The 21,836-nt window shown below is 34.5% G+C and overlaps 1 protein-coding gene across 1 annotated transcript in view; it reads right to left on the bottom strand.

Annotated features, from left to right (window-relative positions):
* Nucleotides 1-256: 256 nt before the first annotated feature.
* The window catches only part of LOC148951578 (uncharacterized), a 103,445-nt gene continuing 81,865 nt past the window's right edge, over nucleotides 257-21,836 (bottom strand). The window contains exons 6-8 of the mRNA XM_089090343.1: nucleotides 20,868-21,040; nucleotides 6,448-6,659; nucleotides 257-570 (exon numbers count right to left, since the gene is read on the bottom strand). Of these exons, the coding sequence (XP_088946469.1) occupies nucleotides 336-570; nucleotides 6,448-6,659; nucleotides 20,868-21,040 (620 nt within the window). The 3' untranslated portion in view covers nucleotides 257-335. The remainder of the gene's footprint in view (nucleotides 571-6,447; nucleotides 6,660-20,867; nucleotides 21,041-21,836) is intronic.

Genomic DNA, 21,836 nt, shown 5'->3' with positions numbered 1-21,836 from the left:
AGAAGGTGCGGGTTCTAATATTTTGAGGGTTACCACAACATTTATGAAAAATACTTAAAATTTCATGGCAGTGCCTTTGATTCAGTGCAATGTTCTCTTTGCAAAATTGTTTTAGGTTGGAAGGGCTAGCCACTCTGACAGTGGTAACTATGTAACTAACAGTGATACCTATCTAACTGCCAAGACTTCTAGTCGATCAACAATAAATTAATAGGACTACGAACCATGCCTTAAAAATAAAAGAAACATCTAGAAATATAACTCTTATTAACTAATAGAAATTCTTCAAACAAAAATTGTAAGAATAAAAATCAAACTAGATAATAAATTGAGAACTAGAATAAGTCAGATGCTACTGCAAATGGAATCTCATTGTCGCTATCTAGAAATGGGTTTTGTCCAGCACTGTCAAGAAGGAAAGATAGAACGCCAGGTGGTATTGCGAAAGGAGCTTGGCCTTCTACCGGGTCTCCTTTTTCATCAATGGTCCCGCCAGTTGATCGAGGAAACTGAGTTCCGTCACTTGTCATGGGTGCGCTTGGTGGAGCAGGAATTCCATAGTAAGTTTCACTAAAAAAGGATCTAATAATTGGCAAAATTGTTGGCAAAATTTACTAATGTTTCTACATCAATTTATTATAAACTCACTTTGTGATTGGCGAAAGTAGTAAGAAATGAAACACTCTAATGAATTTCGAAGTTAAAATAAATTAAAATCAGAGGAAACACACTAGTGTTGAAAAATAAAGAGAGAATTGTCTCCCATGCATTAATGCCCGATCAATTCAGGAGCAAGGGATTCAAGAGCAAGGGAGCGAGGGAAACATTGAAGGGTACCGAAACTAAATATGATTAGCAAAGTTGTTGAACTATTTTTTCATAATTAATATAATGTACCATTGAGCCCCAAAAGTATTCAATGCAGTTATCTATTGAGACTTTCTATTTAAATGCCACTTTATTTAGGCCAATTAATTTAATATAGTGGGCATTGTGTTGATCATGAAGGCATAATGATTTCCTAAATTCATTTAATATTATTTCTATTATTATTTTGACATGTGTCATTTGTTGGAAATGGGTAGTCTACTAAACCAAAGTCTTTTCTGTAGAAGAATGGTTGTTATTTATCGATGTGCTCAAGGAAAGTAATAAATTTTTTTATTTAGCCATTGAGTCTTGGTTGACAAAAAGAGAGATAACTATCAAGAGATTTCCAATAGCAATAAATGTTTCTAAGCAATTCCAGCATTCAATTCCCAAGATGGTGTAGCTTGACGGAGCATCTCAAGTTGTTTTATATAATGATTCTCTGTTCCGAGAAAGAGCTTTGAGACTTAAGTCCGGCAATCAAAGTTTGATTGCTCTGCTATTCGAGCAAATACGAGGCAATACTTCCTCGACAAACTATAGAGCTTACAATTTACTGTCCAGGAATGTAGAACGTTCCGGAAATCAGAATCTGAATTTCGATTCTAAGCTTTACCAACTTGTACAGACAAGAAAATATATATATTTTTATAATAAAGCCAGCTTATATAGTGGAATTGTTTCCAGAATCTGGAACATTTAAGATTTTAATGCAGATCCATTGATTGTCACGATTGTTGCCCATTGTTCCATCAAAATTTCTTTTCACCCCGCTCTCCTTCATCATTTTCACTTAAAATTATGAAATTCCAGAACTGATTCTATACGCATTGGCAAATTATGACAATTCTGTTCATGATGATGAAGCTGTCTATAAAATATTATCAGGTCTTATTTTTTTTTAATTGCTGCGTTCATTTTATTTGACAACATGCTTAACAATCTATATTTTATCAGAAGAAGTTTTAGCTAGGTCATTATCCAAGATGGCAGTTTCTGTATGGTTAAAAAAAAAGTCTATATAATGAAAAGAGCTAAATCCACATGTTTTTATTGAGGGGGGGGGGGTTCTGCTCTTACCAAATACTAAGGCAAAAAAATACACTAAAGATCAAAAAAATCAAAATTGTTTTTTATTGAATGCCTAAAGAGCTTGATCAGTTATCAAGTGAAGGATGCTAATTGCTTGGAAAGAAGTCATTAGTACTAGGATGCCTCTATATATTTTAATGGTAAACTTTAAACACAAAAGCAGAATTTTTTACATTAAATGGGGTGGAGTCAATTGGAGGAGGCAGTGGAGTTTATCTGCCCCTACGTAGGTTTGTCTTCCCCTGCAGTTAAAGAAACTCCTTTTCGGGGAGAATTTCATTCAAAAGTATCTATTTGATGGAATTTTTTTTGAAAAAGTGAAAAAACTAGAAATTTGCCCCCCTGTGCCTAGATTTAGGAAAATAAATTTTTACCCCTTCTTATTTTTATCAGTTGACGCCATTGTTCAGAGGTAGAATAGAGAAAAAAAAAGTTAAGCCTTGAAATTGTTTCGTATTATCGGAAGCACGAAGACAGGAAACATTATAATTGATTAAATTTTTGTAGTCAATGACCTACGGACAAAACCTTCCTTTCCTAACCCCAAAAAATGTTGCAAAATTCCAGTCATTACTTAATATATTTACTTGTAAAAAAAAAAAAAAAAATTGGTATAGGTGATAATCCCGATCAATTTACCCAAGGCCGTATTCAGGATTTTTGTTTGGGGGGTATTTTTTACGGTGGGGAGGTTTAAAAAAATTACAAAACGCATCAAAACATTTTTTTAATGTATTTCGCTACTTTTTCACTATTCAGAAAAATTTAGGGAGAGGGGGGGGGGGGGTTCCAACCCAGTAGAACCCTCTCCCTTGGATACAACCTTGAATGGACTACACAGGAGGCAAGTGACTCCACAAAAGGAACCACCTAAACAATGTTGAGAAATAGATAATGTATACAATTAAGATGAGCTTGTGTGTGAATATTCTTCCACATAAGTTGATTTCATTATCTAACATTCCATTGTAGTTCAGCAGGTTTCACCTCAGTTAATTATGGCTGACGTTAAACAAGCCAGGTTAAAAAAAAAAAAAAAAAAAAAAAAAAAAAAAAAAACTGATGCGTAGGATGGCAATTACTTAACTGATCTTCCTAAAATTAGGAGGAATGGAAATAAATATATTTAAAGTGAAAAAATGTGAAAGAGAATTATACAGAACTTATCTATTTTTCTGATGGATTTGAATACTCTCCAACTAGAACAACAAAAAAAAAAATCACCAAAATTAAGAATTTCTTCGACCAAACAAGTGTCCAGAATTAGTCTAACCCTTGGGCAGAATTAGGAGAAAACTTTATCAGAGCCTTCCCATAATACCGAGGAAGCTAAGATATTCATCTTCAAATTTCAAAAACTTCCTCAAGTCCACAGGTCTGGTGTACCCCAGGGAAGAAGTGAAGGGCATTTTCTGGACCTGCCACCATTCAACCCCACTTAAACCAGGCATGAATGGGTATTAACGGAAATAACCTCCAAATGATTACAAAAAAGGGCCATTAAGACTCAAAATTTCTTCAAAAAGTGAATTCCCAAGGGTAGATCTAGCCTAGGGTCAAAATAGGGATCATTTGCATCAGAAAAACCCCAGTAATACCAAATAGGCAAGAAACAAAATCTTCTGAATTCAAAATCTTCATGGATCTTCAGTTCAGTTAAGCACAGAGAAGAAGTAGATAGAGATTCTTCAGGGAACCCCAGCATCAATACGGTATGTATTTCTCATAGTTTTTTCTTAAAGTTTAAATAAAGGTTTTATTGGTTAACAAAAGAAGGGTCATGTTAAACTACCCCTAAGGAGCGTTGTGTTGTCACCCCCCCCCCTGAAGTCCCACAAAAGACTAGAGTGTCATTTGAGCTTTACTGAAAATAAAAAAGATGGCTTAAATAGGAGGTCTTGCATAGCCAATTGGATTCCCATGCGTTTGAAAAGAATAAGTCTGAAAGGAAGAAAACATCAATTGAAGATTTAATGCATATTAGACTAATATTATACTTTTATTGATAAAGAATAAAAGGTAAAAAAAAATGTTAAAGTCGGAGCTGTATTTTTATCATTAATATTGGTTTTATATTAAAAATGGGAATCTGTAGGATACATATTTTTCAGAAAGTTTTTTTGTGTCAAGCCTATGTCAATTTCTGTTCGTTTCGACTGTGACTTCATTTTTTATTCTTATTTGAAAGTATTGAGAGGTCTTTTAGAAGTGACTAGGCTTAATGCATTGCAAAAACGACTGTTTTCTAAATAAAAGTAAGATACACTAAATAAACACAATTTCTTACTGCATAATTCTGAGCAGAATTTTTCAAGTCTGCAAGAATTTTCCGTTTTATCATAATCCACTCAACAAAGTAAACTAGAGAACAAAGTTACAAACAATTCACTAAAAAGATATCTTAGATGCTTCAAATTCTGTTCCTTCATTCTCAAAATTGTTTTCATGATACTTCTAAAGCCCCGACTAATCCGCACAATAATTCAATTTTAGAACAGTTAATTCAAGACTCGATCTAATCCACAGCTCTAAAGCTTGGTGTTCCTTCAGCTTAGTGTTTCTTCTAATACCGTCCAGCTGGAGAAAATGAACTGAAATAGGCATTAGACAGACAAAGGGGGATTTCTCCCAGATTTGGAAAAACGGAGGTTATGTAAGACAATTTAATCTTGTACATAAAATTAAAAGGGCATTTTCAAAACTGAATCACAATACGACTGACAATTATTTTCTGAGGCAAATAGCCAGTGAGTATAGTCGTATTAACATTTGCAGTTTATAAGATAAGATGAAGTGTATTTTAAAGCCAAAAATCGATTAATTCTGTGCACATCCTTTGCTGAATCTTGCATATGTTAAAAAATTACTTCACAGAATCAAGCTGAACAATTTATAGCCTAAGCCACGTTTTCAGGCTTAGCGGGTTCGAACACGGGTTTTTCTCGTCTAGTTTCAAGTTTCTAGTTTTTCGTCTAGTTTTGTCTAGTTTTAGCGGGTTCGAAGCTTCAACCCCGTGTTTGATACACTAGATGCACTGATTCACACCGCATAATGCACTAGCCGACAACAACCCGTTTTCGAACCTGCCGATCCGTGAAGAACCCGTCTTTAAACACGGGTTGTTCGCGTCTAGTGCATCAAGCGTTATGCAGCAGTGTATCTAGTGCATCAAACACGGGGTTGAAGCTTCGAACCCGTTGAAACTAGACAAAACTAGACGAAAAACTAGAAACTTGAAACTAGACGAGAACAACCCGTGTTCAAACCCGCTGAGCCTGAAAACGCGGCTCTAGACGTGTTTCACTAGTATTAAGCCTACACTTTTATGCATATTATAAACAGGTCTACGTTGGGTAACGAAAAGATTGATCAGGTTGGCAGCTTCACTTACCTTGGTAGTATTATTAGTAAAGACAGTGGGAGCAGTGAAGATGTTAAAAGTAGAATAGCCAAGGCTCAGGGTGTTTTCTCACAGTTAAAAAAAAGGTTAGAATAATAGGGAGATAAGTCTGCAAATCAAGATTAGAATATTGAAAGCTACAGTGATGATAGTGGTCAAATATGGCTCTGAAGCATGGACGCTTCGAAAAGTGGATGAAGATTTGCTAGATGCTTTCCAGAGAAATTGCCTACGGATTGTTCTGGGTACCCGGCTGACTGATCGTATTTCAAACAGTAGGCTGTACGAAAAGTGCGGTTCAATCCCGCTTTCTAGGGCTATAATGAGAGAAAGGTTGAGGTGGCTAGGCATATTCTGTGGATGAAGGATGACAGGTTGCCAAAGATCGTCCTTTTGGGCCCGTCATCTAGGGCTAAACCGAAAGCAGGTCGTCCGTGGTTGGGGTGGGAGGATTTCATAAAGAAAGATTTAAAGGAAATGAGAACTTCCTAGGGAGGTGTAAAGAGGGAGGCTTTCAATAGACTGGGATGGAGCAGGAGCGTGCGTAGCTGTGTTGGCCTCAGACGGCTTGGTGATCCGGTGAGTTGTTAGTAATAGTAGTAGTATAAACATGTAAAGCTTTTTAATCGTCAAATTGGTTGCAATGATTAGAAATTTCCATTTTATCGCTGTTTTTTCTTTTGCTTGATAATGGCAAAAAAGAATAAAGAACCGCCAACATTTTTTTCCTCTTATGGCATTAAACCTGGTTTTTATAAAATGTACTCATCCATGTAAAAATTTTGAAGTCAGTCAAGGGATTTATGTCAAGACAACGTCAATAGAGACTAGATAAATTTGGCTTTTGAGTGGTTCATATGTTACAAATCCTCAAGCTTTTGAGTTGGTTTTTCTTTCTACATACATCTGAAGCTAATTCTGTCAAGCGGAAAAAAAACTGCAATTTGCCTCTTTGAGTATTTTGATCATTTACTCAGTTTATATCTTTTAGTGGAACTCACTTATGTTACGAAAAGATCTCATATCGAAAGAACTCAACAAGGGAAAAGTTAAATGGAGTATGAAGAAACATAAAAAGATCTTACCATCCAGGTACTCTCTGAGGTGCATCGCAGACAGCATTTACAGGACTGAACACGGTGCTGCCAGGGCAGGATAAAAGACGAGCTGATCGGTTAGGAAGGCATACATAATAGGTTCTACAGTCACGTGGGTTGGCTACTCGAAGAAAGCCCATTTCCTCGCTCACTGGTGGACAAGTGAAATTGAACAACTGCTCCGATTTGCACCCAGGAACCTTTAATATAAAAAAGTAATCTTACAAAATATGTCAAAAGACATGGTAATATTTCAATAAACAATATGTCAGTAAATTTGGTAACAAACAGAAAATTAAAAAAAAATATGAAATTGTTTTCCGAAATGATAACCCAACGTTAGTTGATCAGTAACAGGAGAAGAAATAAAACGTAAAAAGTCACAGGTGAAAATATGGCAGTTTAATGAATGAACTTTACTATTTTTGTTGATACCAGTGGCGTCGCTTGGGCAGAGGGGGGGGGGGGGGTGCAGTTGCCCTCCCAATAATTTTGAGAAAAAATTATGTACCCCGTGCCCCTTGACACTCTAAATATGGACCTTGTTGCCCCCCAATAAAAATTCTCGAGCTACGCCCCTGGTTGCTACAAATAGAGATGGTGTGTATTGCAGCTCAGGCCCTTTCGGTGAGGGAGAGGGAAATAGCAATGCTAATAGAATTCAATTTTTTTATTGTATTTTTTATTCAGTTACCCTTTCATTGTTGCTTCGAAAGGGTCTTTCTTTTAGTTTCAGTGTATATTTTGAGGTTTCGTTTTATATTGTCCTTTGGACTTTTATCTGCATTTTTTTATTATTCTGCACTGAGGACGCCTGAGCGGAGGTTTCAACCAAAATATTTGCATAATTTTTTCTTCTGTTTTTCACTGACTGCTATTGTCCTCTTTTCCCTCTTCTTTGTGATTTTTTTTTCAATTTTGTCGCAAGAATAATTTAGTTACAGCCAATACGACATTTGGTTTCAAAACGACCCATAAGTTTACATAACAATGGTAAGACCAAAGAGAATAAGAGATAATATTTCCCTACAATTCTGTGGTTAAAAGTGTGGTTTATTCAGTGATGGATCCAGGGAGGGCGAGGGGGCGCCCCCCCCCTACAGAAGTCTACAGCAGTATAACTTACTTAATTAACGCAAGATTGCGTTATTTAAACTTGCTCCTAACACAAGTTTATCGGTTCAACCTATTTTGCGTTCCTCCCCCCCCCCTAAAAAAAATCCTATGTCCACCCCTGGTTTCAGTTCGTAACTTTACGTGTCTGACGAATTTTCGTAAGCCAATCCCATTCGTTAAGCGTATGCCAGAAAAAGAAGTCACTGTGTCTTTTGAAAACTTGATTAGTTCCTTTGTAAAATTTTTAATCCGAAGAAAGAGTGAAAAGCTCAACTCTATCTGATTGGCTTTGTTGTGTGAAATTTAAAGCCAGTAAAAACAGTTAAAAGTTTTTCATTTATAGAATTTTTTACAGGTAGTTCTCTGTTTCTCTGTGGTAAAAAGACTCAGCTTTTTGGTTATGTAATTGTAAATCGATTATTTGTTTATTCAATTTAGGAGACTAGGCAAAATTGTAGCATTCATCTTCTTCTTAACACTCTTGCTCAACAGGGTTGCCATCATAGAGAGAACTGGTTGACAGCGCTGTCAGTCTTCTCCAAGCAGCCCTGTCCAGGGCTAGGGATGGGGCCTCATTTGGGTCAATGTTGCGGTTGAAGAGGCGTTGATTTATAGCGTCAGCCCATCTGGTGCACAGGTCTCCTGCGAGGACGTTTCCAGACAATCGAGGGATTGAAGTCCGATATGATCCTCGCAGGGGTAGTTGGCAGGAGGCGGAGTAAGCGGCCATACCATATTAGAGAACGAGCTTCTATTTGGGTGGAGAGGTTCGCTAACTTGAAGGTCCTCAGGATCGCATAAAATTGTAGGACTATTATTAATGTTAAAAGAAAGGGCCACAAGTTATTATTATCTAAAGATGATTTAAATGTAAAATTATGGAAGAGTAACTACTTACCAGGTAAATATGATGTCGAGAGACACCAGGATGAAGACTGAAGAGAAAAATTCCAAGAGAATTTTAATATGTAATTTCGGGGCTTAGAATTCGGTAGTGAGGAAATTAATGCCAATATTCAAAAAAAATTGTGAAGAAGCAGAAGATGGCTTAAGGCGTTAAGTAAAAAAGTAATGAGTGTTAGCAGATAAGCCTTAACTCAATATAGAAGAAAATAATCATGCAAAGGAGTTGCTGAGACATAGACCTTACGACATTGAGACAAAGTTAATAATGATATATAAGAGGGGGCTGCTATACTTTAGAAAGCGTATACAAAAATAATCGAGGGTCTTATTTACGTTATTGCCCAAAAATCAAGGGTGTTTCAATTCATCTGTAGTACGATTAGAGGATGCTTCATTCTTATTAATAATCATATATAAGAGGAGGCTGTTTATACAAGAGAAAGCGAATACAAAAAATAAGTGCATACAAAAATTTAGAAAGCGTATACAAAAATTATCAAGGATCTTATTTTTGTTATTGCCCAAAAATCAAGGATTTGTTTTAATTAATATGTAGTACGATTAGGAGATGCTTTATTATCATTAATAATCATATATAAGAAGAGGCTGCTTATACAACAGGAAGCGTGTAAAAAAATTAAACGTATAAAAAATATGGAAAGCGTATACAAAAATTATCGAGGGTCTTATTTACGTTATTGCCCAAAAATCAAGGGTGTTTTAATTTATCTGCAATACGATTAGAAGATGCTTTATTCTCGTCTCCTTTATTAGCAGCCTTATTAAAGGACTTGATTAATCTTTTTACATATAAATCCATTAGAAAAGGCCCCACTTCATGGGCGTAGGCAGCAATAGGCAGCATATTGTCTGGGGAGGGGCAGTCGATAGTGTGATGGAGTTTTATAAACTGCTTTTTCCAAACCATCTGCTTTTTCAGCCATATCTAATGTAAATTTGAAGGTCTATAAAATTGGTATATAATTTTGTAAGTAAACCATATTAAAATATATAGTTATCTAAGTAACATGCAAATTTTAATGTTATCTGTGGATACAAAAGCGAAAAAGCCCAGATATTTGGGCTTCATATTCCTAAGCTTCTACCAACATAAAAAAAGTAAAGACCAAGTAATCTAAACAGCTGAAGCACAAAAGAAAATAGCATAAAACCTTCGAAAACTGTATATGTATAAAAGAAAATAAAAAAGAACGACAGATACTAATAAAAAAAATGATTGGGTAGGAACACACTTCTAAAAACTATATAGTCTCAGAGTTTTTGGCTTCAAAGCTGAAAAACTATTTCGGCTTCAATTAGTAAACTTCTACCAATAGAGAAAAAAAGAGACTAACTAGGCTAAACAGTTATCGACACAATAAAATAGGATGAAACGATAGAAAAATGTATAAAAAATAGACAAGAAAAAAGTAGCTAATAAAAAAAAACTCTGAATAGGGACTCAAATTTAAAAAAAATACAGTATTTTTGGCATTTTTTGTTTAGTTCACGGTGTTTCTATTTTAACTTATTAGCACTGCTGGTCTTATTTACGCTATTGCCCAAGAATCAAGGATCCTCGTTCTTGTTATTTGTCAATTAATAATCATAATAATAATTTATTTATTACACACATGATCACTGAACTGTAAGTATTAAAGTATTAGAATGTGAAGTAAAAAGAAATTAAATACACGCAACATACAAAATACTGCACTAATTATGACGTGATTTTAAAATCGGCTGAAACATAGCAATTACAACGTTTTATATTAGTTTTCAAAAGAAACTATAATTATATTTGCTTTGAGTTGTAAAAGTCAATAGGACCTAGAAAAACTCTTTGTCCTGAAATAAGGATCAATCATCTAAATCCTAGATTATAAGAGTCATGGGACCGCAAGTCATATAATGTAAATTACCCCTTTCATGTTAAGATAAATGGCCTGGTAACAACAGCTCCAATATTGAATTGGAACGATCATGCCCTAAGCTTTTGTCTCTTATATTGAACTCATTTGATAGATTGGTTTTGGGGGAAAAAGGGAAAGTTATGGGAGAATAGTCTATTTTTTCTAAGTAGTTTTGTTCTTTCATGCTTTATCAATTTGAAAAAACTGGACTTTGAATACAAGTAAAAGCAGAAGCTAAATACATATGGGATGAGACACAGGGGCGTAACTGGCTGGGGCAGGGGTGCAACTGCGCCCTCAATGCTCCAGTTCCTCCCCCGACTACAGTTTGTCCCTTAGCTGAAATTTAGTTGCTGCAAAAAACATTGTCAAAACGAAGATAAGCTTGCATAAATCAAGCATCCAGAGAAACGGTTTAGTTTTCTTTAGTACGGTATATTTTTGCCATTATGGCACTATACGGCTTATATTGCATTTCCACTGTCATTTTCACTTGATTTGGGAAAACTGGCTCAAACTTTGCCCCCACCCCCTCTAGGATTTTGAGAAAATTACACCATTGAAGATATGGGGCACTTTTTCCCCAATGTGTGGAGCTCGTTGTTAAAAAAAAAGTCTAAAAAATGTTGGCACCAAGCGTCACGATCTTACAAATTGTGCCATCCTCTTTCTGATCTTATTTTCACAGAATTTTAATCTTGGTTTGCAAAACAGGGGGGGGGGAATAGCCGAGAGGCATGCAAAATTCACTAGCTCCTGTTGTGAACCGTGTGGCCTCTGCACAAGGTGTTAGAGCTTTTTTGCGTGCATATTTGTGTTTATAACAAAGGTGCATGAATGTTTGCACAGAAAAGCTTTATTTTTCTTATGTACATTTTTCTTTATCTATCTATATTAATGGTCATAGCTGTCCTTATGTAGATTCTGGTAAATTTGGTTCTGAAATTCGGTTTCCGTTTGAGGGGGAGGGGGTAGATGAATGAAGACCATAGTGTTGGTGTGGGGGGAGGGGAAAATGAAGACCATAGTGTTAGGGTAAATTTTGGATATTTCAGAAAACTATACACTTTGCCGATTTAATAGCCCACTGTACAATTCAAACTGAAAAAAATCACGACGATTTAAACTATCAGTTTTACTATCTGCAGCAGTAAGTTACTATTTTCTCCCCAAAAATTTAAGCACAATGAGTTAGAAATCACTAAAAAATGTCTTTAAGCTTCAGATACACAATTCACTCTAGTCAGAGACTTGATAATTAATTTTTGTTAGAGCTTTTGGAGGAGATCATTAGAGCTTTTTGACGCGCGCGTGTGTGGTTTGAAAAACAGTTCATTTTGACAGTTTAGATGCACATATTGTCTATTGAAGGGTCCAATACACACTTCAACATTTTCTGAAAGTTCCAACTTCATACCCTTAGCCATTCCTAATCTTTCTCAAACACGACCTTTTAAGAGCCTGGATGAACATAAGTGTCTCTGGATATGGTTCATTTCTAAAACTAGATTAATAATTCTTTTCTGAAACTAAAACGATTGCACGATAGGCAATCATACCTCTTCTCAGGTTTATTGTTGGTAGTTACGCTGAAGTTAGGTTTAGTTTGATAGGACGCAGTCCTCCCAAACTTCCTATTAATTGAAATGAAATGTCATTGTAGTGTAATAGTAAAAGTATTAATAAAGTTTTCTCTCTTAGTATTCACATTGACCAAATATTTTTTCAACATCTTGATTTTTATAAGTCATGAATAGAGAAAATGCAGGTTTAAAAGGATAGGCCTTTCTTGCTGGGCTATTCTTCTACCCGTATTGTTACTCTGTAGAATAAGTCAAGTCATTTTTTAACTTCTTAAGTTTCACATCCAGAGTTCCCACTCACTTAACAATTTTTAAATTCCCGAAGGTCAAAAACAGTTTTTGACTGGCACTTAAGGTCAATTGACCCGAAGGTTAATTTTTTAAAAGTGCCACGTTTTGAATCAGTTGCAAACCTGCACTGCATTTAAACCTTTGTGATGTAGTGTGGAGTTTAATTATCACACCCTATGTAACCCTTATTGTACCAGGATTTAAAGATTGGAACCTAGGCAATAACGAAAGACACACGCATTATCACTAAATTTTATAGATTTCCTGACGAAAAGAATTAACTATTTTGTCTTTTTTAACTCGAAAATATTCATTATTGTTACTTTTTCAATCAAGGGCCACTTGTGAAATATAGTGTTAAAAGCACAACTTTAATTGTCTTCTGTAGCATTGGTCTTAACGAATACTTTTTTCTCATAGGGGAACGCTCCAGAATTTTTCCATCACAGTTCTTACAAGCCAAGAGATTCCGCTACTAATGTTTCTAAACACCTGAATCTTCAAAACCGTAATTCTTGTCAGTTCAAAACTCACGCCATCTAGATTAATATGCATAATTTTTACCTTTTGCTTGCAAAAATCGTATTTCGTTCAAAAATATGCTATTTCAGTATATGCTAGAATATTTTGATACTATTGCAGGAAAAAGACAGTCTTAAAAAAAACAGTGTTTGACACCTAAGCGTCATTATACACTGCTCACTCAGAGAAAATTCAGTAAAATAGCCAAAAGAATTTTCATTGGGGAAGTGACAAGTCTTAGCCTTGATTTTTAAGTTTTAGGTTTTTCACCTACTTTTCTAAAAAAAAAAAAATTCAGTCCATGAATTACAATCAATAAACTTAATTTATAGCTTTGAAATTAAACTAAATGAAAATATGGATATACGGAAGTATTAAATAAAAAAACATATTTTTTAAACTGAAAGTATGGAGCAACATTAAAACATAAAATGAACAGAAATTATTCTGTATGTGAAGATTTGTCCCCTCCTCAATACCTTGCTCTTTACGCTAAAACTGTTAGCACTTTTAAAAAAGCTTCCTATTCTAATTAAACCTTCCTGTTAAACTTCAAATAACTACGCGTCCATGATCTTCCTTCTGGCAAAAATAGCAGATTTCCACATTTTTGTATATAGAAGCTTGAAACTTGTATAGTTGGATTCTCTGGTATGCGGAATCTGATGGTGTGATTTCCATTAAGATTCCTTGAATTTTATGGGGTGTTTCCCCCTGATTTCAAAATCAGGCAAACTTTTTCACAGGCTCTTGACTTTTGATGCGTGACACTAAACTTGATGAATCTTATATATTTAGAATCAGCATAATAATTTAATTATTTTGATGTCCCTATTGATACCAAAATTCGGTTATTATTGAGCCAAGTCGCTATAGTATATATATCCTATTTATATGACTTTGACTTTTAACTTATATATATAAGTCTTTATATATATATGCCTTGACTTTTAACTTATCTTCTGAAAATGTGGAAGTAAAGTATGGCGGGTCTGCATGCCTAATGTTTATATATATACAAATACAACGTTATATATATATATATATATATATATATATATATATATATATATATATATATATATATATATGTAACGTTATATTTGTATGTATACGTTAATATTTATATATATATATATATATATATATATATATATATATACACATATATATGTATATATATATAAATATATATAAAACTTTAGGCAAGATATTTAGTTACAGAACAGTCTCAGTAAAGTTTTTTAAATTAACAAAGACACCAAAATATTTCCATTCCCCTCCCCAGGACCCATCTTAGGTCAATTCATACTTGACAGCCACGATTTTTTTTTTTAAATAGTTTTTTTGTGTTTTGTTCCAAAATCTTGAAGTATTTAGGGCCGTACTACGTTTTAGTCACTGTTGCCATGTTAAAAAATTAAAATAAAAAAGTTGCGAAAAGCATTTGAACTTCTTGTTTGCTGCGGAACGCCAAACAAAAAGCGTGAGAAGTTCCAAGTATTTTAGATATGCGAAATTTCTCTTGGGAATTATCCTATAACTCAGAAACAGGCTGCTGATCATCAATTAAATTTTTTCAACTGAAAGTAAGGAGCAACGTTAAAAATTAAAACGAACAGAAATTATCACGTATATGAGGGTGTTTTCCCCCTAGTCAAAACCTCGCTCTTTACACTAAAGTTCGAATTTTGTTCCAATTCTTTACGAATGACCCCTTAATCACAAAGGCCGTTTAATTAGAATAAATAGCTCTTTTGAAAGCACTAAAAAAAAACTTTAGCGTAAACAAAGAGGTGTTGACTAGCGGGCGAACCCCCCCAAATACGTAATAATTCTGTTCGTTTTAATTGTTAATGTTGCTCCTTACTTTCAGTTGAAAAACTTGTTTTTTTTATCTAATTTCTGATCGTTTTTTAAATAATGCTGAGAAATATGGCACCCTTTTCATAGAAATGTCCCTTCCCCCATGAAAACATTCTCCATGGAAAGATCCTTCTCCGACCCCTCCCCATCCCCCACTAGAAAAAAAACCTCCTGAAAACTTCTGTATACTTTCCAAAAACCAATTCTATATGTAAACAATGGGCAAAGTTCATAACTTGCAGTCCTTCCTCCGGGACTGTGGGGGATTAAGTAATCGTCAAAGACATAGTTATATGGCTATCTCAAAAGTTTGATATGGTAACTTTGAGAAAGAATGAACGTGAGAGGGGCCTAGTTGCTCTCCAATTTTTTGGTCACTTAAAAAGACCAATAGAACTTTTAATTTCCGGTCGAATGAGCTCTCTTGCGACATTCTAGGACCACTGGATCCATAAGATCACTACTGGAAAAAAAAAACAAATAAACAAGCATCTGTGATCTTTCTTCTGGCAAAAAATACAGAATTACACATTTTTGCAGATAGGAGCTATAGTAGGATTTTCTGATACGCTGCATCTGATGGTTTGATTTTCATTAGGATTCTATAATTTTTAGGCGGTGTTTCCCCCTTTTTTCAAAAAGTAGGCAATTTTTTTCAAGCTCGTGACTTTTTATGAGTAAGACTAAAGTTGATGAAACTTATATATTTGAAATCAGCATAAAAATCCAATTCTTTTGGTGTATCTATTTGTATCAAAATCCCGCTTTTTAGAGTTTCGGTTACTATTAAGCCGGATTGCTCCTTACTTACAGTTTGTTACCTCGAACTGCTTGATTATGGTTTGGCTGAGCACCTGTAGGTGACAGTGGCCATGAACAACTTTTTTGAAAGGCCAGATCAATCTCGTTATTTTCCCAGGCAATGTAGTTTATCTTTTATTTGTATTTTCGCAAATATCTTTCAGTTTCTTCTTTTCAGTCCAACTTAACACCTTCGTTCGTTTTTATGGGCAATAAGAATTCCTTTCATTTATTCAGTTATTGAAACTTGACAAAGCCTTTTGTCCACAAAAATTTGAACATTGACAATCTGTTGAGCACCAAAAACACTTACACCTTCAGAGGAAAGCTATACCTTCTTAAGCTATTTGGTACCATATCTCTTAGCTTACTTTTTGCTGATTCTTCCCCCACGTTTCTTTTTCTAACTTGGCAACCCACTACTACCAAAAACGAGTTGCTCATTTTATAATCAAAAAGTGCAAGGTATCAGGCGTAGTAGCATATGCCCTGTAGAACTTACTGATCGAGATAGTAGTGACTCCGATAAATTCCACACACAGCTACAGGAACAAATAGAAAGGATCCCAAGTAGGTATATGGTATTTATTGGGGAATTTTAATGCCCAGCCCGGTAAAAATAGAGATAGAGGGTATCCTAGTATAGGTAATTTTGGTGTAGGAAAGAAAATAGTAATAATTATAGACTGCTGCAATTTTGCAGATATAACAATCTAGTACAGTACAACCAATACAGTACTTGGTCAGAAAATGACCTCTAATATATGTAAGAATGTCTTGAAGCCCAGAGGGAGATTTTTTATATACTTTTCAGAGTAATTGCCCAACTTTTTAGGGTTGTAATGAAAGAAAGGTTGAGATGGCTAGGACATATTTTATGGAAGAAGGATGGCATAATGCTAACGATTGTTGTTTTGGCCATCCACTTGAGGCAAAATAAAGATTAGGTTATTCCCAAATGACGTGGAAGGAGGCCATCGGGAAGGATTCAAAGGGAATTGGGACATCGTGGAAGGGGTAAAAAAAACAAAGCTTTGAGTGGAATGCAGTAGTTATGTTGGAATAAGTTGGCTTAGCGCTGCAGTGAATTGATAGTAGTAGTAGAAGTAGAAGTAGTAGTACTGGAGATAACTGTAAATGTATATGGAGATAACTTTCCATAGAAACATATCTCCTAATTTTCTCCAAATTTTTAAGATACATATGGCTGTGTTTAAGTTTCAACTTAACCAGCCGAAACAATCAATTTCATTGTCACTTCCCTTGGTACTTTAATCTAATTGAGCGATAAAAATGTGCTGTTGCGCCGTAATATATTATGGTTTTCAGACGAGCGTAACTATGAGATAAGAGTCTTACGCTCTATTTTTATTACTAAAGCGTTTCCACGGCTCAATTCCTTTTCTCGTTTTCGATTACTCCCTAATGAACGATAAAACAGCATGAGCATTCCTTTGTTTCCGAATTTATTATTTGCGGCACAGCTGCAGAAAGTTATCATTCAGACGGAAATTCAGTAGAGAATAAGAGAATAGAATTAGTAAAAAGAAGGGAAAGGGAAAATGTTTTATTTCAAATTATATTTTTCTGAAAATTCAGATATTTGTCACAGTTACTTTATCACAGAGTAACAGAAAAAGAAACATTTGATGAGGATTTAAATGTTGAGTTTGGTCAATATGGGAGTTTTGGAATACTCCATACCATGTCAACAATTTTGTTAATAAGTGATACTAATAAATAAAATGATAAATAAAAATAGATTTTTGTACGTTTTATACCGTATTATAGTCATATATCTGCTCGAGTTCTGGATTATGAATCAGTCGGACGTTGGAATATGGGCTGAAAATCAGTTCCGAGAATCACAGACCGAAAGACAAACAGACATAAAACTGGAACACGATGAAATGTTGAAAAGAAAGAAGAGGCTTAGTTGAGTAAAGAGAAAAAGAAGCATTATGAAATAAGGAGCCTCTTATAACTAAGAGTGTATTTAGGAGAGTGTTATAAATAATAAGGAGCCTTAAGAATTTTGGGATGTTAAAATTATATAATGTGTTTCAATGCACTTGGTAATGGTAAATATTAACGAGTATTTTTTTACGCTGGTAAAATACTCGCAATATAAAAAATATAAAGTTAATTTTTTTAAATAAAAAGTCAGATATTCAAAATAAACGTGAACACTGTGAATGACAAATTTTTATTTCAACCGTGGAATTTCATGTTGTAAAAAAAAAAAAAAAAAAAAAAAAAAAAAAAAAAATGATTAAGATTTTTGATTTCCCAAGAAATTTTTTATGAGTTTGAATGTCATTTCCAAGCTTTAATCCGGTCTACATATATTCTAAAGAAACAGACATGAGATTTTGGACCGCACATTCTATTCCAACATTCCACCATCCCCTATAATTTCCCTAATGGCTGCATTGAAGGACATTGCTCCTTCTCCCAAAAGTCTTCTGCATAAAAGTCTGACATTGTCTATATGACCTGATTCCCGAAAAGATTCTTTTTTTCTATTTATTCTTAACGGTAGACACTTAGTTATCCTGTTTGATCTATAAAACTGTGAGCTATAAGAGAGTTTGCCAAGCATAGTTGACGTCAAAGTGTACAGTGTTATTGTTTTGCGAACTCCTGTGAAATTCTAATTTCTGAGCTAAGACAACTGAGCTATTCACTTGTAAAAACTTGTTGAGTTAGAAAAAAAATAATATAGACGACAGAATTGACGAAGTAAATCATTTTTAAACCATGATGTCTTTCCATCAAGAAAAAAAAAGGAGAAAATACTTATAAACCAGAAAATAATTTAATTAATACTGTGAAGAATAGCTAATACCTTGATTGAAAGTTTAGCTCGTTTTTTAATTTTAATTTCATTTTTATTGAAAGTCACAAAGAAATTACACTGTTTGTTTTAATTGTATTGTACCAATCGCATAGTATCAGTGTCATTACAAGACACATGGGAGTTGCTGTCAGTAGCCCAAAGCCCAAATTCGTTGCCCTCAATAATTTGGTTGCGCATTCAATCCTCACTGATGATAAGATCATAGAAAATATCAGCAGCTTCAAGCATTTTATCAGTTATAATTACAGAAGGAGCTTTTTCTCACTGGGTAGAGTTATTTTTTGTCAATATTAATTTGCAGAAAAACAAACCAAAAAAAAAAAAAAAAAAAAAAAATGGGCAAGATTAGGTACCTGTAAGGCTAATTCATTTTTCATATTTTTAGACAAGTTTTTCAGCACTTAATTTTAAAACAATATTATACAGATTAATGGAATGTACCTTCTTTGTCACTTTTCTCCGATTTTTGTTTTATTAAATCAACCGTTTAGAATGGTATTTAGAATCTGAGCCACTCAGATAAAGATTTACAAAACTATCTGAACAAACTCTACCCTTCCTGTTTTACAAATAGCTTTCGAGAAAAAAGGGAAAAAATAATTGCTTTTGGGAGCTCATCATGCTGTCCCTTGTGAGTCTTTCTGGAAGATGAAAGAAACTCCACATATAAGAAAAGGAACCTATCAATATGCTCAAGCTGTGATTGGAATCCACAAGTTGTTCCTAAATATTTAATAACCTAGATTTCCGTTGCTTTGTGCCTCATCTTCAGATTAGGCAGTAAGGATATAGGTAGCATAAACATTCAGCTAGGAATAATAAAATACTATAAACATATATAAAATTGGAGTGATGTATATATTATTCTTCAACCTCTTGAAGAAAAGATTAAAATAAAGAACTGAAAACTCAAATGACAAAGGAGTTGTTTGATTTCTCATGAAAATAAATGCTCATTCAATCAGATTTATTCTAACATATATAATATGTATATTTAAGTGCGTCTTTTACATTTTACACTGTTAGAACATTATTCATAGTTTCTTAGAATGGGATGAGAGGACTGTCTGAGTACATATGTTGTAGCTTCAGAGGACATGCCATTTAAAAACTAACTCATAAACAAAAAAAGAAAGAAAAATAGAAAGAAATGGAGTGAAAGCATTTGCATGATTAAATAAATACTATTCTGATCAGTCACAAAAAACTAGACCAACTCAAATGAAACAGCAGTGTCAATTCAAAAATTTTTTGGGGGGAAGGGGGCGAAATTTTTTTTTAAGATCTAGGAGAGAGGGCAAAATTGACGTCCTTTTTTATTTGTTAAATGAAAACACCAAACAAGAGATTTTTAACGAAAATACCCCCAAAAACCGTATTTTTCAGAATACAGAGGGAGGGAAAGGGACAAAACTATATTGGCAGACAGCCCTCCCCCTGGAATTGACACCAATGCAATCGAAAATTAATATCCACCACGCAGCTTTTCAACCTTGCACCTTGGTCTAGATCCTTCAATTTCCTGTAGGTATATCTGCCTTAACATTGTAATGAAGTATAAACTAGGCTTTTTAACTATTGAGCACTTTGACCATATATATAGCTACTAAAAAGAACAAAAATTCATTCGATGAAAATGAAGTCAAGGTCTTTCATTACTAAATCGTGAATAACGGAGAATAGTACAAAATATTTCGTGAGAGGGCTAGTCAACAAAAAACTTATAATATATTTCTATTTGGTTGACGGTTCGGGTATACTGTTTGGTCCTAGGTAGTTGGATAGATGGGTAAGGTAAAAGCCTCGTTCACGTGCACATTTGTCTCAATTGCTGGATTAGGACGACAGTTTTTTTTTTTTTTTTTTTTTTTTTTTTTTTTTTTTTTTTTTTTTTGCCAAGTAATTACCTCTTAAACATAATATGATGATTGAGCAAGAGACAAAAGCCCAAGTACATGGTACCATGCTATATGGTAAAAGAACCTCCAGTATGATCCCCATTTCCAATAGGAATAGTAATTTTTTCCTAGTTTGTGTAAAAGGCATTGGAGGACCCAAGGTGATACGAGCAAAGTTAGGGGCTTGATTTCAATCAATTACCATTTTGGATTGATTTGGTTACTTCGTGACCACAGCTAAAAACACTCAGCCTTTCAACATTTTAGGCGGGTAAACAACTTTACTTGGGACGCGGGGTTTAAACTATAAAATAGTGCAGTTTAGGTGGAAACTTTCAATTTTCTAGGGAGGGGGGGCTATTAGACAAATCTTAGGGCGGTAAATTGTATCTGCTCCCCTCTTCTGGGGAGCCATATTTGATTTTATAGTGTCTGTTTTCAGCCCATTTTAGCTATTTCAAAGCCATAGCTTAGCTTCTGCAAAAACAGGTTTAGAGAGATACCGTTTTAATAGTGCCGTGTTTTGTCTTATTGAAAAGCTTGAATTTGCATGCATAAGGCCTGGATAATTTGATTTGGTTTGAAAAATTAAATAAGGCCCTGAAGGTTTTTTTAACATTTTGAAAAGGCCTTGAAATACTAACTAACTTACCCCAGCAACATCTGGCCATTCACAAGCTCCAAGAGAAAAGCTGAATGCAAGTCCAGCTGGACATTCGACGACTCCGTAAGTCCCATTTGAGCAAATTAGAAACTTTGTACAAGACCCTTGTATTGGAAACACACCATTTCTTCTAGGACAAGGCCCAACTTGTTGGGGAGGCTCTGCAAAAAAGGAGACATTTAGCTTTTTGCACTCGCTTTTCAGTAGATCATCTTAAGATCCTTGGATGCTCTTTTCCTAAATGCTTGTGACGATTCTTCTTATCACCTCAAAATTGTATGAAATACTAATTCTATTTACTCTTTCGATTACTCTGATTTTACCCTGTATTGTCAGTCAAATTATGTCACCCTTCTAGAGTCAGCTCGTAGGGGGTCACTCTTTTATAGCTTTCACAAAAATTGCAATAAAATATTTTGGGCTTTCTTTTTCTTTCTCTCTTTCTTCCTTTATGATGGTGAATATAAATTGTTTTTTTTTTTTACTATATTTTTCGCACCTATTTTGTAGTTTGTGCTATGCAATATCTCTAAATTATAAGGAGTTATGTATTAATTCCTTAGATTAACTTCCACTCTTTCTATAGGCCAACTTTATACATAATTGCTTTTATTCGGCGTTTTTTGTATTTATTTTTTAACCCAGGCGACCATGAAAACTCTCTAGTTCAGTTATATTAGTTCCTCAAATGCAGCTCTAGTTAGCGTGTGTTCTGGGGAACGTACTTTTTTTTGTCAGGTATTATCATCTGAATGCAACTTCGTTTCTTTAAGAAAAATATACTCAAGTCCCCTTTTATAACCAAGTTATAAGCTTTCCTTTGCAGGCAAAAAATCCCTAAAAGTATTGAAATAGCAAAGGCAGCATCTGCCAAGCCTTGCCCATCCCTTGAAATTTTATTTGGGATGTACATGCGCTGTAAGCCTAATACTGAGAGACTCCACAGGGAACAAAAAT

This window comes from Artemia sp. Qi Xiang Cuo, chromosome 6, assembly GCF_049724085.1.
Source record: "Artemia sp. Qi Xiang Cuo chromosome 6, ASM4972408v1, whole genome shotgun sequence".
NCBI lineage: Eukaryota > Metazoa > Arthropoda > Branchiopoda > Anostraca > Artemiidae > Artemia > Artemia sp. Qi Xiang Cuo.
The sequence above is the reverse complement of the archived record's forward strand: the minus strand, read 5'-3'. Positions and strand labels throughout refer to the sequence as shown.